Source organism: Lipotes vexillifer, unplaced genomic scaffold (assembly GCF_000442215.2).
Source record: "Lipotes vexillifer unplaced genomic scaffold, Lipotes_vexillifer_v1.1 scaffold49, whole genome shotgun sequence".
NCBI classification, from domain to species: domain Eukaryota; kingdom Metazoa; phylum Chordata; class Mammalia; order Artiodactyla; family Lipotidae; genus Lipotes; species Lipotes vexillifer.
In genome coordinates this window covers 5,920,460-5,937,610 of record NW_006790551.1, presented here as the reverse complement: position 1 = coordinate 5,937,610, position 17,151 = coordinate 5,920,460, and the positions used below count along the sequence as shown (strand labels likewise).

General features: G+C 36.6%; 1 protein-coding gene across 1 annotated transcript; it reads right to left on the bottom strand.

Moving 5' to 3' along the window:
* Window positions 1-930: 930 nt before the first annotated feature.
* Window positions 931-12,189, bottom strand: CISD2 (CDGSH iron sulfur domain 2). The gene is made up of 3 exons (XM_007463820.1): window positions 12,060-12,189; window positions 3,292-3,506; window positions 931-1,653 (listed from the first exon to the last, which is right to left on the bottom strand). The coding sequence occupies exons 1-3, from the start codon at window positions 12,160-12,162 to the stop codon at window positions 1,564-1,566; spliced, it is 408 nt and encodes a 135-aa protein (XP_007463882.1). The 5' UTR covers window positions 12,163-12,189; the 3' UTR covers window positions 931-1,563.
* Between the last annotated feature and the right edge of the window lie 4,962 nt (window positions 12,190-17,151).

Here is a 17,151-nt window from a genome sequence, read left to right as displayed (position 1 = left end):
AGTCTCCACATTTGGGGAAAATTTTACCTTCTGTAAAATCTAAGAATGGGAACCACTAGAACATGTACAAAGCCATGTTGCTCTGATTTGCAGTGAAATGCTTTTTAAGAAAAGCATTTCATGACCACAGACCAGGATATCCAAACTTCTGGTGAGGAGGATTTTTTCCAAGTTTTGTGATCAACTGTGGAAAATTAACTGAAGCCCCTTAAGGGTGTTGAAGAAAAGGTCTTAGGGAAAAAATACCCAGAGCCAAAGTGAGAGCAATGTTATATTTCTCCCTACTCGCAGGTGAGGAAAGAGCAACAATTTGTACATACACTTTGTGAAATTTCTCAAAACCACACCTACATTTCTAACCCTACCTTTAAACTTCCTGCTGTTGTTCTTAAGAAAATCAGGATCACATAATAGAAGCTTTGATACATATAATAAACCAAACATCCACGTACCATGCTTAGAGCAGTGTCTGTTCCATATAAGTGCTCAGCAACTATTAGCTTTGATGATCATTGGAAGAATTAAATATGTCTGCCTCCCAAACCTTCTTCATATATAAAGAAAGCACAGTGAACTGACTGGACTGTAGCTTTAATAGACAGACTTAAGGAGAGCTATTAATATAAGAATTGCAATATGAAATTAAATAGACTCTTGGGCTAAAAAATTACAAGTTTTAAAGATTCTCCAGTAAGTTTATTTTGCAAGCCTTTTGTATTTTATGTTTGATTGGTATACACTGGAATAAAGAGAAAAACGTTCATATAGACTCAGTTTTGAACACTGAACTGTTATCATCTTAAGATAAATTCAGATTTACTTTATTTTTAATTGACCTTCAAATTGCAGCAGCTCACGAGGTTTAGCTGTAAGTGTTCTTGCCACCCCACCCTGTCACTGAGTCAGACATACACACATGTAAACAGACACAAACAAGTCTTTTATAATGTAAATAATCATTCCTTGTTGAAACTTTTTATACCCAGTTCCTGTCTTTTCTGAAATTGGGATATTCATATTTATAGAGAACAATATTTATAAAGTAAACAGTTTCTCTTTGAAAACTCAAGCAATTCTTGACAGCAATAGTTTTCTTATTGATCTAAAAAGCATGGAATATGGAAGGCCAAAAGGGGAAAAATCACTTCAAATGATCAAAACAGAAGAGCACTAAAAAATAATATATTTAATAATGTAGAGAGAAATTTTTAAAGTACAGTTTCTTTTGAAAATATTGACATTCAAACAAACAGCTTTGGACTCACTGTCAAAAGCTTTCTCAATTAAAAGTTTAAAATGTTGGTTTTATTGTAGGAAGATACATTAATTCTTTGAAGTCAGAATGAAAGGGTTGCACTATTTTTATATAAATGACTGTTTGCATATACAAAGTATCAAATATAAACAGTAGTGTAACAAGAAAATAAATTGGCAGAAATAATTATTCAACCAGTAGCAATAATTAAGACCACCATTTGAAAGATCTTCTATAAACAAAGAATGGAAAAATACTGTTATAAGTTTTTAAAGCACACAATTGAATTCCATTGTAATTCATTACTATTATATTTCCTTTTTCTTCAGTATTAGTGGACCCACATTATCTCCTGTCAATTCATTGTGTTTATTATGTGAACCATCACAGGCAGGAAACTAAAAAGGAAAAAAATTACAAGTGTTATTCTTTAAATGATTCAATAAATAGAAATATTTGTGACATGCTCTTATAAAGAAAAGGCCATTACTTTGGGGGGAGAAACACATCAGATAGCTTTCCTGAGTAACAGATATATTCTCTATCTAACCTAACTACATTCCAATACTACAGCAAATCTAACAAATTTAAGTATTTAATTATTTGGTAGATTTTAAATAAAAAGCTTTGGATGATTCCAAACAAGTCAATACAATAGTTATAAAAGGACATCAAAATAAGCTCTTATTTTCTATAAAGCTCTAAATCTGAGCTCACCTCATTACTTATTTTAAATTTTAAAAGGATGTAATTTAAATTCAAAATAAATTATTTCATAACGTTTTCTTACTATAAAACTCATGCACACTGTAACACTTAAAAAATACTTTAAAAATATTTTTAAAAACTTACTCATAGGTAACAATAATTAACATTTTGGTATATTTTTTCCTCTGTATTTACTGTGTACTCATTTTTTTAAGCAAAATTGACATCATACTGTAATACGCTTTTCTAGCTTATATTACATCATGCTCCTGTTATTAAATATTCTTTAAAAAACATGGTTTTTCATAGCTTCTTAATATCCCATCACTTGTATTATACCATACTTTAACCATTTCTCTATTATCAGATATCTAGACTATTTCTAAGATTTTGTTATTACAAAGGATGCGATGATGAGCATTATTGTATTTAAAGCCTCAAATAGCCTATGATCAAACTAGATCTCAACTACTTATAATTTATCACTCCGAACTCCTCCTTTTTTTGGTTTATTATTTTTAATTGAAGTATAGTTGATTTACACTGTTGTGTTAATTACTACTGTACAGCAAAGTGACTCAGTTATACACATACATACATTCTTTTCTTAAAAAATATTCTTTTCCATTATGGTTTACCATAGGATGTTGAATAGTTCTCTGTGCTGTACAGTAGGACCTTGTTGTTTAGCCATCCTATATATACTAGTTTGCATCTGCTGACCCCAACCTCCCACTCCACCCCTCCCCCAACCCCTTCCTCACTGGCAAGCACCAGTCTGTTCTCTATGTCTGTGATTCTGTTTCTGCTTCATTGATAGGTTCATTTGTGTCATACTTTAGATTCTACATATAAGTAATATCATACAGTATCAATATCTGTATTTCTATTTCTGACTTATTTCACTTAGTAAGATAAATCTCTAGTTGCATCCATCAAACTCACTTTTAATTTCCACATTAAATATCATCCGTAATTATACTTACCATTTACTAACTCATACTACATACAAGGCACTGTACATACATCATCTCACTAAATCCTCAAAAATTTCTGTGATATTGATATATTATCAGATTTTAAAACACCTGATGATCAGAGTCATAAAGATTAAGTAATTTGCCCAACCAAGTTTCTGTGCTGGTCTAACTTTTCTAATGTAGGAAATATAGCAATCATAAGAGGCGACCTTTAATTTAGTGTAGACTTTCAGTGCTGAATACTATGAAGAAATCTCTAATCTCACAGGACCACAAAACTGGGGATTTAAGAAGTAAAACCATTTTAACTGCACAAAATTTTAGTGGACATGTAAATGGACATCTTACCGTCTTAGAACGCCAACACCTACAATAAGCTGCTTTAGTAAGACACAAATCTTCAATGTTTATCTCATTCACCACTTTGGGATTTTCCTTTTGTATTTTAAGATTAATCAAGCTATCCTTCTGTTGCTTTTTCTTCGGGAGAAATGGACGAACCGCAAGGTAGCCAAGTAGTGCAAGTACACCAAGGAAAGGCAATAACCGAAGCCATTCTGAAACTAAACACGGACAGATTTGTTAAAGTCTGCGTGCTCCTGTAATAGAACTCAAATAGAGATGGACTGGGAGATTGGGATTGACATGTACACTGCCATGTTTAAAATAGATGACCAACAAGGACCTACTGTAAAAACAAAAGATAAAAATTAAAAAAAAAGAACTCAAATAGCATGTCTCATCTTTGAACTTATTCTTTATCTATTCTTCACTTCTCACTTTAATTTCTTAACTATCGAACTTATCTGTAAAACTGTGAATAAGGCACCTATACCTAGGACCACCTTATTTTATTTGTGGGTTGACTTGAGACTTTTGAAATTGGAAAACAAAATTTTCAGAAATGGGTCCTCTACCAAATATCCTATCTCATTATCCTCACTAAGTATATTTGTGTTTAGTTTTACTTCAGGAATTATGATCACCATAATTATAAACAAAATTCGATGTGATATATTTTATAGGTTTAGAAAACATTTCCACCATGTCTAAAATCATACAACAGAATATCCTGTAATAGCTTACCACTGATTTATAATTTAAGAAAGAACATGTCTTCAATGCTTTAATTTACATTTTTTGGTAAGGCATAGTGATTCCTAAAGAAATACCTAAATGTTGTGTAAAAGCTATTTTAAAGAGCTAGTCGAAATTTTCACATCCTGAATATTCTCATTAGATACATCTTATTCTTTAAGTGTTCATGAAAGCCTTCTGTAGTACTCAGCACTGTCTTAGGGGGATAGGGAATATAAGTGATATAAATGAAATTTATATCACTTATAAATGATATAAGTTTCTCCTATGCCTGTGGAGACAAACACACCAGGAAGCCAAGATAACTGTCTCCGCATGCATTTATCAAATGTTGGCTAGTACCCTGCCTCTGCTGGGCTCTGCAGGGAATCCTTTGCCTTTAAAGAGTTATCACTTGTCATCTTTCACTGAATGCTAACCTGATATCTTGCTAATAAACACTATGTAGAAATAGCTTAGTGGAGAAAAAGAAAAATTGAAGGTCATGTGCTAAGGCATACTAATAAATATTAATGATAAATGAACAGACTATGCTAAGAATGCAACTGTATTACCTCATTTAACACTGTGTTAGTTTAAACAACTGTATTTGGTAGGCACCATTATTATTCTCATTTTTCATGTGCGTAAACTGTAGCTTAAGCAGGTTTAGTCCAGGACAGTAAGTGCAAAGCCTGTTCTCAATCACTATGAATGAAATTCAACAGATCTAAACTTTTTTTTTTTTTTTGCGGTACGCGGGCCTCTCACTGTTGTAGCCTCTCCCGTTGCGGAGCACAGGCTCCGGATGCGCAGGCTCAGTGGTCATGGCTCATGGGCCCAGCTGCTCCACGGCATGTGGGATCTTCCCGGACCGGGGCACGAACCCATGTCCCCTGCAACGGCAGGCGGACTTTCAACCACTGCGACACCAGGGAAGCCCCCAGATCTAAACTTTTATCGGTTCTTCTCTCAGTAAAACTACTCAAAGACTGGCTTAATATTAACTCTTCCAAAATGAAATTATTTTTGATACAACACCACGCCAAAGGTTTGTTATGAGTTGTGGACGAATCAACCTACTTAGGTATGAATAGCACCTGTAAGAGTGCCTGGCACAGAGAGGATACACAATAAATGGTAGTTTTTATTAAGATTATGGAGATTGGAGCAACTTCCCTGAAAAAATATTTTGCTAACTAAACCTGACAATGTTATATAGTAGAAATCTTTGGGGATATAATCTTTTAGTCACCAGAATGAAATTCTGTAACGATAAGATCCTGCCAGTCAAGCTGGCTGTTCTATTCTCATAACAAAAGTGGGAAGACTCCACATAAATCTTTTTATTTTTGCGGTACGCGGGCCTCCCACCGCTGTGGCCTCTCTCGTCGCGGAGTACAGGCTCCGGACGCGCAGGCGCAGCTGCTCTGCGGCATGTGGGATCCTCCCGGACTGGGGCACGAACCAGCGTCCCCTGCATCGGCAGGTGGACTCTCAACCACTGCGCCACCAGGGAAGCCCCACATAAATCTTTTGAATGAATTAAAATTCTGGAAATGACAAAGAACTGTTTCTTGTGGGGGAGGGGTCTACCTACAGATCTCCGCTGTCCAGTACAGTAACCACTAGCCACGCTGTTTTGATTTGTACCCAGGATTCTGTTTTACTCAGGTATGGTAAGATGACAGACATGGAGACAACTGCCTTGAAAGAAAAGTTTACTTACAATTCCCAAGAGGAGGGGGCACACCGTGCCACCCAGGACCACATGCGGAAGTACGAGGCTTGGTCACAGGCAGAAGGTAAAAGAGCACAAGCTTTTATTGTGGTTTCTACAGAAAAGGCAAGGTAGGGCAGAGTAAACATTTAGGATTGGCTGGCTTGAATAATTTCAGTGGGCTCTGGGCTATAGGGGTGGTCCCTAGTTGTCTCATATCTGGCCCTGGGTGATTTAGGGCAGGGGAAATACTGTCTTGGTAAGTGAGAGTTAGACAAAGGAAGTGGTTGGAGTGTAGGCTTTGGATTGGTTGGTTTGCATATGAAAAGTATGCTCACAGGCAAGTAGTTTACTATCTCCTGGCATTAGCCAGTCCTTGGAGGGGGCAAGTTCTCCCTGGCCAGCAAGGCCCCCAAGATGTCCAAGTATCATAAAATATAGAAAATAAAAAACACAATTAATACACATGTGGCTATTTAAATAAATTAAGTAAAATTCAGAAGTCAGTTTCTAAGACATACCAGTCACATTTCAGCAGCTCAAGGGCTACATGTGGCTAGTGGTTACCATATTTGACAGCACAGAGAACATTTCTATCATTACAGAAAGGCTTCTGGATAGTGCCGCTACAGACCACTGTTTCTAAAAAGTACCATCTCTATAACATGGCAAGGCTACTTTGACAGTTTCAATTCCCACAAATATCCCATCCCTCAAGTACTTGAAGCCAGCCAAAGCTACTTATTACCTAGTGACAGGCTTCCTGTGTCCTTTGCATAAGGAATTCCTTCTGTCTGCCATGCCTTTCTACCTGTGGCCTGACTCATGTAGCCCATTTAAAACAGGGGTCAAATATGCCTCCTCCAGAAATCTTTCATTTCCCAAAGCAAAATTAATCACTCCCTCCTTTGCTTCCAAGCCCCTTTTCCGAAGTTTCTTTTATCATACTATTGTTATCTGTTTATAAAGTTGATTCTTCCACGAGCCTGTAGGAAAAGGAACTGTGTACTACTCTTCCTGGCGCAAAGCAGATACCTCATAAATGTTAAATGAGTGACTTAATGAATGTAGAGCATAAATGTCAGTCCCCTTCTCACTCACCATATTGTACTGTAATTATTTATTTATACTTATTTTCTAGATCAGGCAATAAATATCTTAGGTTGTTATTGGCCCCAACATCCAGTATAGTATCTTGAAACAGTACTTATTCAATACATGTTTTTTCAATGTAGAATAACATTAAGTATTATTATGTATACTACAAAATTAAAAAGTCACGAGAGGTTAAGTGACTCAAAGTAAAAAAGTAAATGAATGAGAATGTAAAGATGAAAACATTAACTTAGATTCTTAAGTTTAGCATTTCCTAGCTTAACCCACAAATCTCAGGGAATAAATGGTATTAATACCGTTTTAAAATCTACTTCAGAAAACATTGTCCTTCGACACTTAATTCCTTGGTAAAACACTACTCTATAGTAATACAGTGATGAAAGGTACTATTATTTCCTACAACAAAGTAACAATTTATACAACAGCCTTGTTTAATAAAATCTACTTTTTAAAGATGACAAACTTCAATTTAACTACAGAAAAGATAATAAAGGAAAATAATACAGTCTGTAAAGCTCAACTAAATCATTTTAAGTACATTTATTAAGGCTGATTTTTGGTGCATAAATATTAAATACAGAAAAATCAAACAAGAAATTAAAAAAACAACCTTTAAGATTGGCTATTTCCTATGAACCTGTTTGATATATATTGAGCTACTGCAGATATATTAGATACTGTGAAGGGAAATCTATTACCTACTAACTGTTAGGTATAATGTATATTTTGTATAGTACACTTTTAAATTGTTTTAGGATTATCAGAAATAGCATTTATTTTACAAAATTTGAAAATTTAGAAAAGTTGTAAAAAACAAAATAACTTTTAATCCCACCAGTCAAGGGTTGGTAACATTTTGTTGTATTTCTATTTTGCTGTATTCTTTTTCCTTTTTAAAAAGGTTTCATATAATGATACTATAAAAATAATACTGGCAACTTGACTGCTGATAATTTCATAACATATTTTATTATGTATCATTATGGGTAAAACATAGAAATGACTTCATTTCTGAACTACAGAAAGATGAAAGTAAAATATTTTTAATGGATGGCATTACTATTACCACTTAAAACCTAATATAGACCATTCAGGACCAAAGGGCCAATAAAATGAAATTAATAATCAATTTTAAAATCTTTTTTCCACTCACGACTATAAATACAACAGTGTCCCAGTATTTAGAGCATTGCCTGGCCCATAGTAAGTGCTCAATAAATACTTGATGACTTGAGGAATTCTAAATTGCAGAGTGGTTACATGGAAGAAAATGTTTTAATAACATCAAAATTGTTCTCCACAAAGGCTAGTATAATCTTTAATTACACTGACTTTTAAATACAGTCGGTCTACCTAGGAAAAGGGGAAAAAACTTTTACAACTTACAGTAACTATGTAAATATTTTCCCAAATTCTCAAAAATAAAAGTTTTCTAAAATAAAATTCTTCAATCTTTCAGAAATAACCTTTTTTACATGTTAATAAATGCAACTCTTTAGTTTGAACTTAATGATTTATTACCCTTTCTTATTAAGAAAACTCACCTTTTGTTCTATTTCTTTAAAAGAAACAACTGAGGTAAATTTACATACAATAAACAGATCTTAGGTATTTAGCTCTGAGCTGTGACAATTAAATACACCCTGTAGCCTCCACTGAAAATGTGTAAAAATATGTAAAATATTTCCATCACCCCAGAAAGTATTCTCCTGTCCCCTTCTAGTCTATCTCCCCACCACTGATTCCTACACCCGAAGGTTTTTTCACTCAATATAAAATTTTTGAGATTCATCCAGTGGATTATTAATTTGTTCCTTTTTATTACTAATCAGTATTCCACTCTATGAATATACCATAATTCGTTTATTCCCCCCCCGTTGCTAGGTACTTAGTTTGCTTACAGTTTGGGATTATCATAAATAAGGCTGCTATGAACATGCTTTCAACTCTGTTCCATTTCTTAAATTCTTTGCTCAAAATTGGCCCTTTCTAGAGCTAATGCCCTTGAAGGGTCAGCTCTGACATGTTTGTGTTACTCTGGGAAAAATATTATTATAGTCTTAGGATTCATTGCTTTGTCTTTAGGAGCAAAACTATTACGTTTCAAAGCAGCTACCTAGTTTAAGTGGGGTAGAACTACTATATTCAAAGTGTCATAGCTAGCTTTTAAATCTAGATATAAACTTTTCTGACTTTTGAATGGCAAGTTTTGTTATTCTATTTTAAAAGTTTATATGACGGGGAAACCTTTTTTAAAAGTCAATGTATTTGAATACATTATACTTTCAAAGGGCAGAATTATACTGATTTACCTTAAAAGCCTCACTCTTAACAATGTAACCTAAACAAAGATAGATAAGGCATTTCTGATAGATAAGGGCTATCTATAAATACTGTATAGTAATTAAGGATCTTCAAGTGTTTACTAAGAACCAGAGTGCAGAGTCATCATGAGAGAGTCCATTGCTTTTAAAAAACCACTGGGTCTAAACAGGGAAGGAAAAACAGGCAACAATAATGAGAACTGAAACTTATTTTTGCTCTAATTGTCATAGATAGAAAATGAAAATATTTTTGGTCCGGTAGACATTTTAAACAATTATATTGAAAAGTTATCTTCCAGGTTTTAATTTCAGCAAAAAAAAAAAAGTCTAAGATGGATTCTACAAGAAGTTCATTCAAGAGAGCCAAATGTCATTAGCTATTACCATCTAATCAGGAGGCGAGACCCAGAGAGGAAATTGGTCATTGCAGTTTCTCTTTCATAGTGCTCCAAAACAGATTCTGCAACTGTTATATTCTCATTATCCAGTGCCAAACAGACTATCTCATTTTGTCATAAAGTAGTTATTACAAATATGTTAACGTTTCCTAAATAAATGGACATTACAATGAGAACTAAATTGTCCCATTGTAATGGGACTTAAGTTAAATATGCACTATAAAGATATTTATCAGAGTTGTCATTATGTCTGAGAATTGGTCTTCACATTAACTATTTAATAGCTTTAAAGAAGAAACTACTATAAATTATTGATTCAAGAGGGAAAAGGTTTAGGTTGAGTTTCCTTAATGCCTTTAAGGAATTAGGAATCCCTGAGAAGAAAGACAGTAGGAATCCCTGAGAAGAAAGAAAAAAAGGTTTGAAAATCTTCTAATCACTAAATCAAATATCGTACTTTCCAATCTGCTTCAACTATACTCTGTTTACAGAAAATTGAAACTAATATAAAACCTGCTACAATCAGAATCAACACACATAATTCAGGTTTAACTGGACTGAGGTGGGAGCAAGGGGACTTTTTTCTTTCTTGACTATTAAAAACTCAGCTGTTAATTTATGCAAATTTTTAAGGTAAGTTGGCGACTGGGAACAATGATCATATCCTTTTGACCTGGTATTACCATTTAGTGAATATATTCAAGGGTATAATCCAAAGAAGGAAAAAATAACAATTGGTACAGAGCTACTTACCACTGAACATTATGAATAAAATATATATATAAAAACATTCCAAATTTCCAGCTGCAGGGAAATAGTTAGGCCTACTGTGATGCTAATCTATAATAAGATTATATACATACGTAGCTGTTAGAACAAGATAAGGAATACATTAAAATATGTAAAGTACCTCAGTAAAAGAAATGATAAGGGGAGAAAAAGACAAAATTTTACATAATTGCTGCAATCTATCAGAATAAACTAGTAAAATCAACAGAAGACTTTGATGTTTACAAACACGTGATTTGAAAGTTTTTTCATTTTGTTTCTTTTATGTTGTTCCTATGTTTAGATATTTCTTTTTAATGTTTATTACTCAGTTACCACTCTTTCTATTCAATTACATGCTTTCTATCAAACCCCTTAACATCTAAAAATGTTAAAATCTCACAATCCATTTGTCAAGAGCAAATGTCTATGACCATTATGCAAAGAATCTCTAGACTTAGAACAGTCATCTAGTTTATCACATTTTAGTCTATCCACCTCCAGACACTGCTTTTTTTTTTTTAAATCTCTGAGAGGGGATAGCTCTCAAAGCACCATTTGTTTGGTAAAGTGTTCTCTAATTAAAGAAAAAAATTTCTTGAACATGGAGCTAAAATCCACGTTCGAATAACTATCACTAATTTGGCGCTAGTTCTGTCTTTTGGTCTACACAGAATAAATCTTATTTTTCTTCCGCTGGTCAGCCTTCCAAATACTGTATTTTAAGTCAGCTTCCATGGATCTCCAGACTGCTCCAAGCTAAGCAGCCCTATTTATCTCAGAATTATCTTAATTCATGCTTACATACCCTGGTAGTCAGGACATATGAATTCAATGTTTGCTTTATTAATGTGGTTTTCCCCCCCCTCATCATCCTAATCAGTCCCTGTGTCTGGTTCACCAATATCCCAACTTACACTGTAAAGCTCAGAACCCAACAAAATCTTCCAAGTGTTGACTGCATTCTGGAAATTTTCATCCTTTAGATGTGAAATCCCGAGTTCTGGGTTCTTTTTTGTAAAGGAGGGAACTTAAGTACAGAATGTTACATATATTGATTAAATTTCATTTTCTAATTTTTGGTCCATCATACTAGCAAAGTTATCTTTCTTTCAACTCCAGGAAACTAAATTGCCTCCAGGCCCGTAGTAATGGAGGTGACCTCAAATGACCCCATGATAGGTCAACTCTCTCCTATAGGATTGGAGTTTATTTTCTAATTTTGTTGCTAAATAAAACAGCAATACATATTATGTGCATGTCTGTGTTTCTCTCCCACACAGTCACACCCACACGATGTGGGTAAAACCCAGCCAAGAGCTGGGACGGCCTGATACCCAGTGCCTTCGATAACGATGACTTACCCTGCTTTAAATAAGCACACTGCAGGGAGCGATGGAGAAGAAAGAGATGGGCCCCTTTCCAACTCAGCACCTTCTCTGCAAAAACCTGGCCTCTCGCCACGTAAAGACACTGGCGACAGCCACGAGGATAAGCACCCCGGGCCGCCAAGTACCGAGAGGTGGCCTCACACACGCTCCCGTACAGCAGCGCCGGCGCGCGCCCACCTCCCTCGGAGCCCAGACTCACCGGGTCACGAGCCATCCGCCAAGCTCCGCCCCGCCCCTCGGCCCGAGGGTTTTCAGATGCCCGCCCTCACCCTCCGCCTTGGGAAGCTTGCAAGGATGGGGACTGGCTGAAGGCAAAGGTTACCTGTGAGCTGGGCGAACCCGGTAATGCTCTCGGGGACTGGGAGCCGCTTAAGATACGCGGGGAGCTGCACCTTCACGATGCGGGCCACGCTCTCCAGCACCATCCTGACCAGCGGCGTCCGCTCCTCGCCCGACCCGCGCCGCTCTCCGGCCGAGCTGCCGCGCCTGCGCCGAGAGCGGAAGCGGCCGGCGGGCGCTTGCAGCCTGGACCGGGCGGGGCGGGGTTGTGGGCACGCGAGGAGAGGCGACTGGCCCGGCGCCGATTGGCAGCGGGCGGGTGACGTGCGCGCGCCCGGGGGATGCCGAGGGGGCGCGGGCGGCCGCGGGGACTGACGGGTAGCGAGGCCCGCCTCGGAATCTCGATGCTGAAGAGGGTCTTTGCGGTGGGTCTTTTACGTCTGTAGACGCTGGAGGCCCGCCGAAAGGATACTGTGTCGGAGGTGGTAAAGCACAAGAGAGTGCTTTGTAACCGGGAAGTGCCTTTCAAAAGTGAGTTTCTCCTGGCGTCTCTTTTTACCTCGGCCCGTCTCGTCTCGGCCGCGACCCCAGAACTGCAAATTCTCTTCAGAGCACCCTTCTTCTCTACCCGCCGCGGTGCCTAATTTCGCTCTCTTCCCTCTACAAGTCTGTTTTTGTTGTTGTTGTTGTTGTTGTTGTTGTTTTAAAGAAGTTAAAATACTTTCGCTAAACTAGGAACTGCTTACAGCTCTGCCCCTTGGCCATTTGGTATAATCCTGTTCCGAGACCTTGAGGTATTTGCCATTCAGACGAGACCCGTTAGAGTCCTTCCTTAGATAACCTTCAGTTCCTTCTGCAGATCTGTTCTTTTTTCGGTTACCTAAAACTGGGAAAGTGGTAAAAGAACATAAAGGCTTAGGGTTTCCTTTAGTTCATGTTGCAGGGCTTCTGCTACAAACTAAGGTATCCGTGAAGAACTTTAATTGTTGTTTAGAAAAAAAAAATTAAAGAGCGAAAGGAGATAGATTAAAAAAAAAAAAGAGGAAAGGCGATAGCTTTAGTCCCTGGAAGCATCTTACTTGACATGACTTTGTTTCATGTTTTTGCTGAAGTAAAATATCCGAAGTAATTTGTATCTCAATACCCTGTCTCATTACCGTTCTGAACCCCGCTTGACCAGCAACGTAAAACAATGAACTGCGCAAAGTCCAATATTGCATTTTGTATGACTCAGTGTAACAACCAGCTGTAATATATAGGTTTTATTTTTTATTTTTTCCTTGGTGTTTCATGCTAAAGTGAGAAAGGGAAGGTTTTTTTTAAAAGCATTCTCTGGACTGTTTACATTTAATATTTGTTATTGTCCTTCACTAAAAAAAAATAACCATCAGCAAGAGGGTTAATTGAAATCTAGATAAGCCTATTTTCTATCATTTTACCCTGATCAAAATTGTCAAAGTAAAATTACAATGGAAATTCCTACAAAGATGTTTAGATACAGGTTCATGTTCATGAGCTAGGATAGTGTAGAAGATGATTCACAAAGTGATGATTAAAGGTTGGTGTTTACATTCGAGTTTCCTTTCAATTTCCTCTTAGGAGCTTACTTTTGGTTTGGTGGAAGAAGGACCCTGGAGCTTGTTGATGCTGAAAATGTTCATCTCAGACGTCCTTGTCCTTGAGCCTGTTCTGTTGGGGAGGTGGCTGAGGTAGGGGTGGGTGGAGGGAGTGGGGCCATTAGGGGAAGACAAGTTGAGAGAAGGCCACTAAATATTTGTTTCTTAATTAGAGGCTTTGTTGTCTTGACAAGAGCGAAACAAGCTGTGTTGAGTGAGATTCTTAAGGTCTCTAAGAAGTTTTTCTTTATAGGAATAAAAAATACATACCTCAGTTAAAAGACAGAACATAGTAAAATGCTCAAGTGCCAAATGTATAAATTGATGTGACCAACACCCAGATCCACATATACAGAATACCAGACACCCCATAGAGCTTCTTTATGTCCCTGCTAACCACATCTTACCACCACCACCACCACCACTATTCTGTCTTGCTTTACATGTTCTTGACTATCACATAAAAGGAATTATACTGCATGTAGTTGTTTTTTTGTGACTGGCTTCCCTTGAGCAGTGGATACCTGGTTTGCTATTTCTAAGTAGAAGAAATGGGATGAGCAGAAGTCTGTATGGATGAAACATTTTTCTTCTTGTCTTTCATCTTTTTTGTCTTAAAATTTAAAGATGTGTAGGCATACATTAGCTATTTCTGATGCATTAAATGAGCTATGCTAATGTATAAAAGGAGATAGTTCCTAACCCCACCAACTAAAAAAATCCTTATTGTGCACTTTGGGAATATTTTCTTACATTCCCTTTACTTTAAATTTTAAATCCTGTTTTGTTTTAATTTGCATTTCATTTCCACAATCCTGCCTTGGCAATACATGAAACAGAGGAGCTGAAGGTAATATTGTTCTAAACAGAAGTGGCAGGCTTATCTGACCACCTTCAGATGTAGTCCAACAAAATCTGGTTTTATTATAAGTGTTTATTTCTTGTGTTTAGACCCCATCTTTAAAAGGCAAAGCTATGGTCAGAAAAGGCAAGACAAAATAATATATGGATAAGTTTAAAGAAGTTATTTAGTGTTAAGAACTTGAGTGAGGATTGGTAACCCTCTGCCTGCTTTATGTCCTAGCTAGGCCCAGATCTCTACTTTCTTTACATGCTTTCCTTTTATAAACTCATCTAGTCCGTGAATTCAAATATGATCAATAAGTTGATGTATCCCAAATCTCTGTTTCCAGCCCAGATGTCTCTAGTACTAATCCCAAACGCCTCCTGGACATCTCTGGGCATCTTTGCCCATTTTTCTATTGCTATACTCATCTTTTTCATTGATTTATGTTTTCTGGTTAATAATACATTGTTGGTTATATTGTTGCCTCTCATCTTCCAGTCTGTGCCTTTTCTTTGGCCTTTGTGTTGTCTTTTCTTACACTGAAATTTAGTTTGAATGTAGTCACATTTATTCATCTTTTCCTTTATATTTTGTGCTTTGGGTGTCTGGTTTAAGAAATCCTCTCCTACCTCAGAATCACAAAGATATTCATTTATCTTTTTGCTAAAAGTTTTAAACTTTTATTCTTCATGTTTTATTCTTTTTTTAATCAACCTATTTTTGTGCATGAGGTAGAGATCTAATTTATTTTATTTATTTTATATATGAACAACTAATTGTTCTAGCCGCATTTATTGAATAGTATAACTTTTCTTTTATTGTTTGTAATGTCATTGATTTCAAATCAGTTTTCCACACATCCATGGATTGTTTATTATTTTCCATTGGTCAATTTGTATGACCTCTGTAACATAACCACACTATCATAATTGCTGCTGTTTTATAATAAGTGTTAATAGCCAGTAAGGTATTAACAATAGTTAATATTCACCTATTTTCTTCAAAATTTTCTAGGGAATGACAGGCCCTTTCCTATTATATATGAATTTCAGCATCATCTTGTTAAGTTCTATAAAAAACTTGAGTGTTAATTGAAAATTCATTAGGGCCTCAGTTTCTTCTCTGTAATATGCTGATAGTAATGGTTGTTATGACTATATGTAATTAATTTTTTTAGTGTGCTTAATGAATGGTTATTAGTAGCAGTATCGTCTTCATCGTTATCAATGAATGAGCATTTCCTCTGGCTTTGAGATCTTAAATTCAGAAATCCTACCTTCTAACCACAACCTCATTTATTTGTTTATACATCGTCCACTCCTTTCCTCCCACTAACCTTATTTCTTGACTTCTTCAAGATATTTAGTGTTGAAACCATCTCTATTTTTCTAGTCTGTCCAATCCTGGCTTTATTTTTTCCCATCCCTCACAAAAGTTGCTCTAAGTCTTCACTATTCTATATTATTTTTAAGTCTTCTAATTGATACTATCAGGCTTATTTTGGGCTCAGATGACCTTGATTTTTAGTTACTAGAGAATCTTTCTTCCCCATCATCTCTAAATGTGACTATAATTCCTCCTGTACTTAGTGTCTGCCCTGTCCTTTAAATTTAACTCCTCCCTATGTTCTAGAACTCATCCTCCAAGACCTTGCTCCATCAGTTACCTTCTCTCAGATTTTCATTTTCTTGTTCTCTACTGGCCCTACAAACTGGTGATTTCCAGGCTTTCACATTTCACCAACCAATAAATTTTTTAATTGAGGAAATCAACATGGGTTTGCCAACTTTATTTTGTCAAGAAAAGATATTTAAAAGTAGTATAATAAACAACAAAAAATGACGACCATCTGCTACTGGAGGGCAATATAGCATAATAGTTAAGACCACAAGATTCTGGAGCTAGACTGTTTAGACTAGAATTCTGGCTGTGCCAGGGTAAAATATATAGCCTATAAGAATGAAGACAATACCTACTTCTTAAGGTTGTATTGTATATACTAATTCAGTGATTAACATATATGAAGCAACTGAAACAGTACCTGGCACATAGACATGCACAGTAGTGTTAGCTTTTATCTTCGTCATAATTATTATTTTTACATTGCTATCAACACATTTTTTTTTTCTTTCTTTTTGGCTGCGTTGGGTCTTAGTTGCTGCGCGTGGGCTTTCTCTAGGTGTGGTGAGCAGGGGCTACTCTTCGTTGCAGTGCACAGTCTTCTCATTGCGGTGCTTCTCTTGTTGCGGAGCACAGGCTCTAGGCACGCGGGCTTCAGTAGTTGTGGCACGCAGACTCAGTAGTTGTGGTTTGCGGGCTCTAGAGCGCAGGCACAGTAGTTGTGGTGCACGGGCTTAGTTGCTCTGCGGCATGTGGGATCTTCCCAGACCAGGGCTCGAACCCGTATCCCCTGCATTGGCAGGCGGATTCTTAACCACTGTGCCACCAGGGAAGTCCCAACACACCTCTTTTATTGTCGCTGAACCTCGTTTTGTTTCTTACAGTTGTTGCTCTAGGGCTGCACAGTCTGTATGATAGTGCAGTATGCCATTGCTAATCACATGTGGCTCTTGGGGACCTAATTAAGATTGCTGTAAGTATAAAATGCTTAAGAGGACCCGTGCTGATTTCTGGAGCTCTTTTTCTGTGTATCTTCCACCTCCCCTTTCCCT

What these genes read in the sequence shown, in the direction of transcription:
- CISD2 (XM_007463820.1), bottom strand. Translation starts at nt 12,162, where the DNA reads ATGGTGCTGGAGAGCGTGGCCCGCATCGTGAAGGTGCAGCTCCCCGCG. An exon ending in CGGGTTCGCCCAGCTCACAG is followed by an intron (nt 3,507 to 12,059) that starts GTAACCTTTGCC and finishes GTCCGTGTTTAG; the next exon opens with TTTCAGAATGGCTTCGGTTA. An exon ending in GGTGTTGGCGTTCTAAGACG is followed by an intron (nt 1,654 to 3,291) that starts GTAAGATGTCCA and finishes TTTCCTTTTTAG; the next exon opens with TTTCCTGCCTGTGATGGTTC.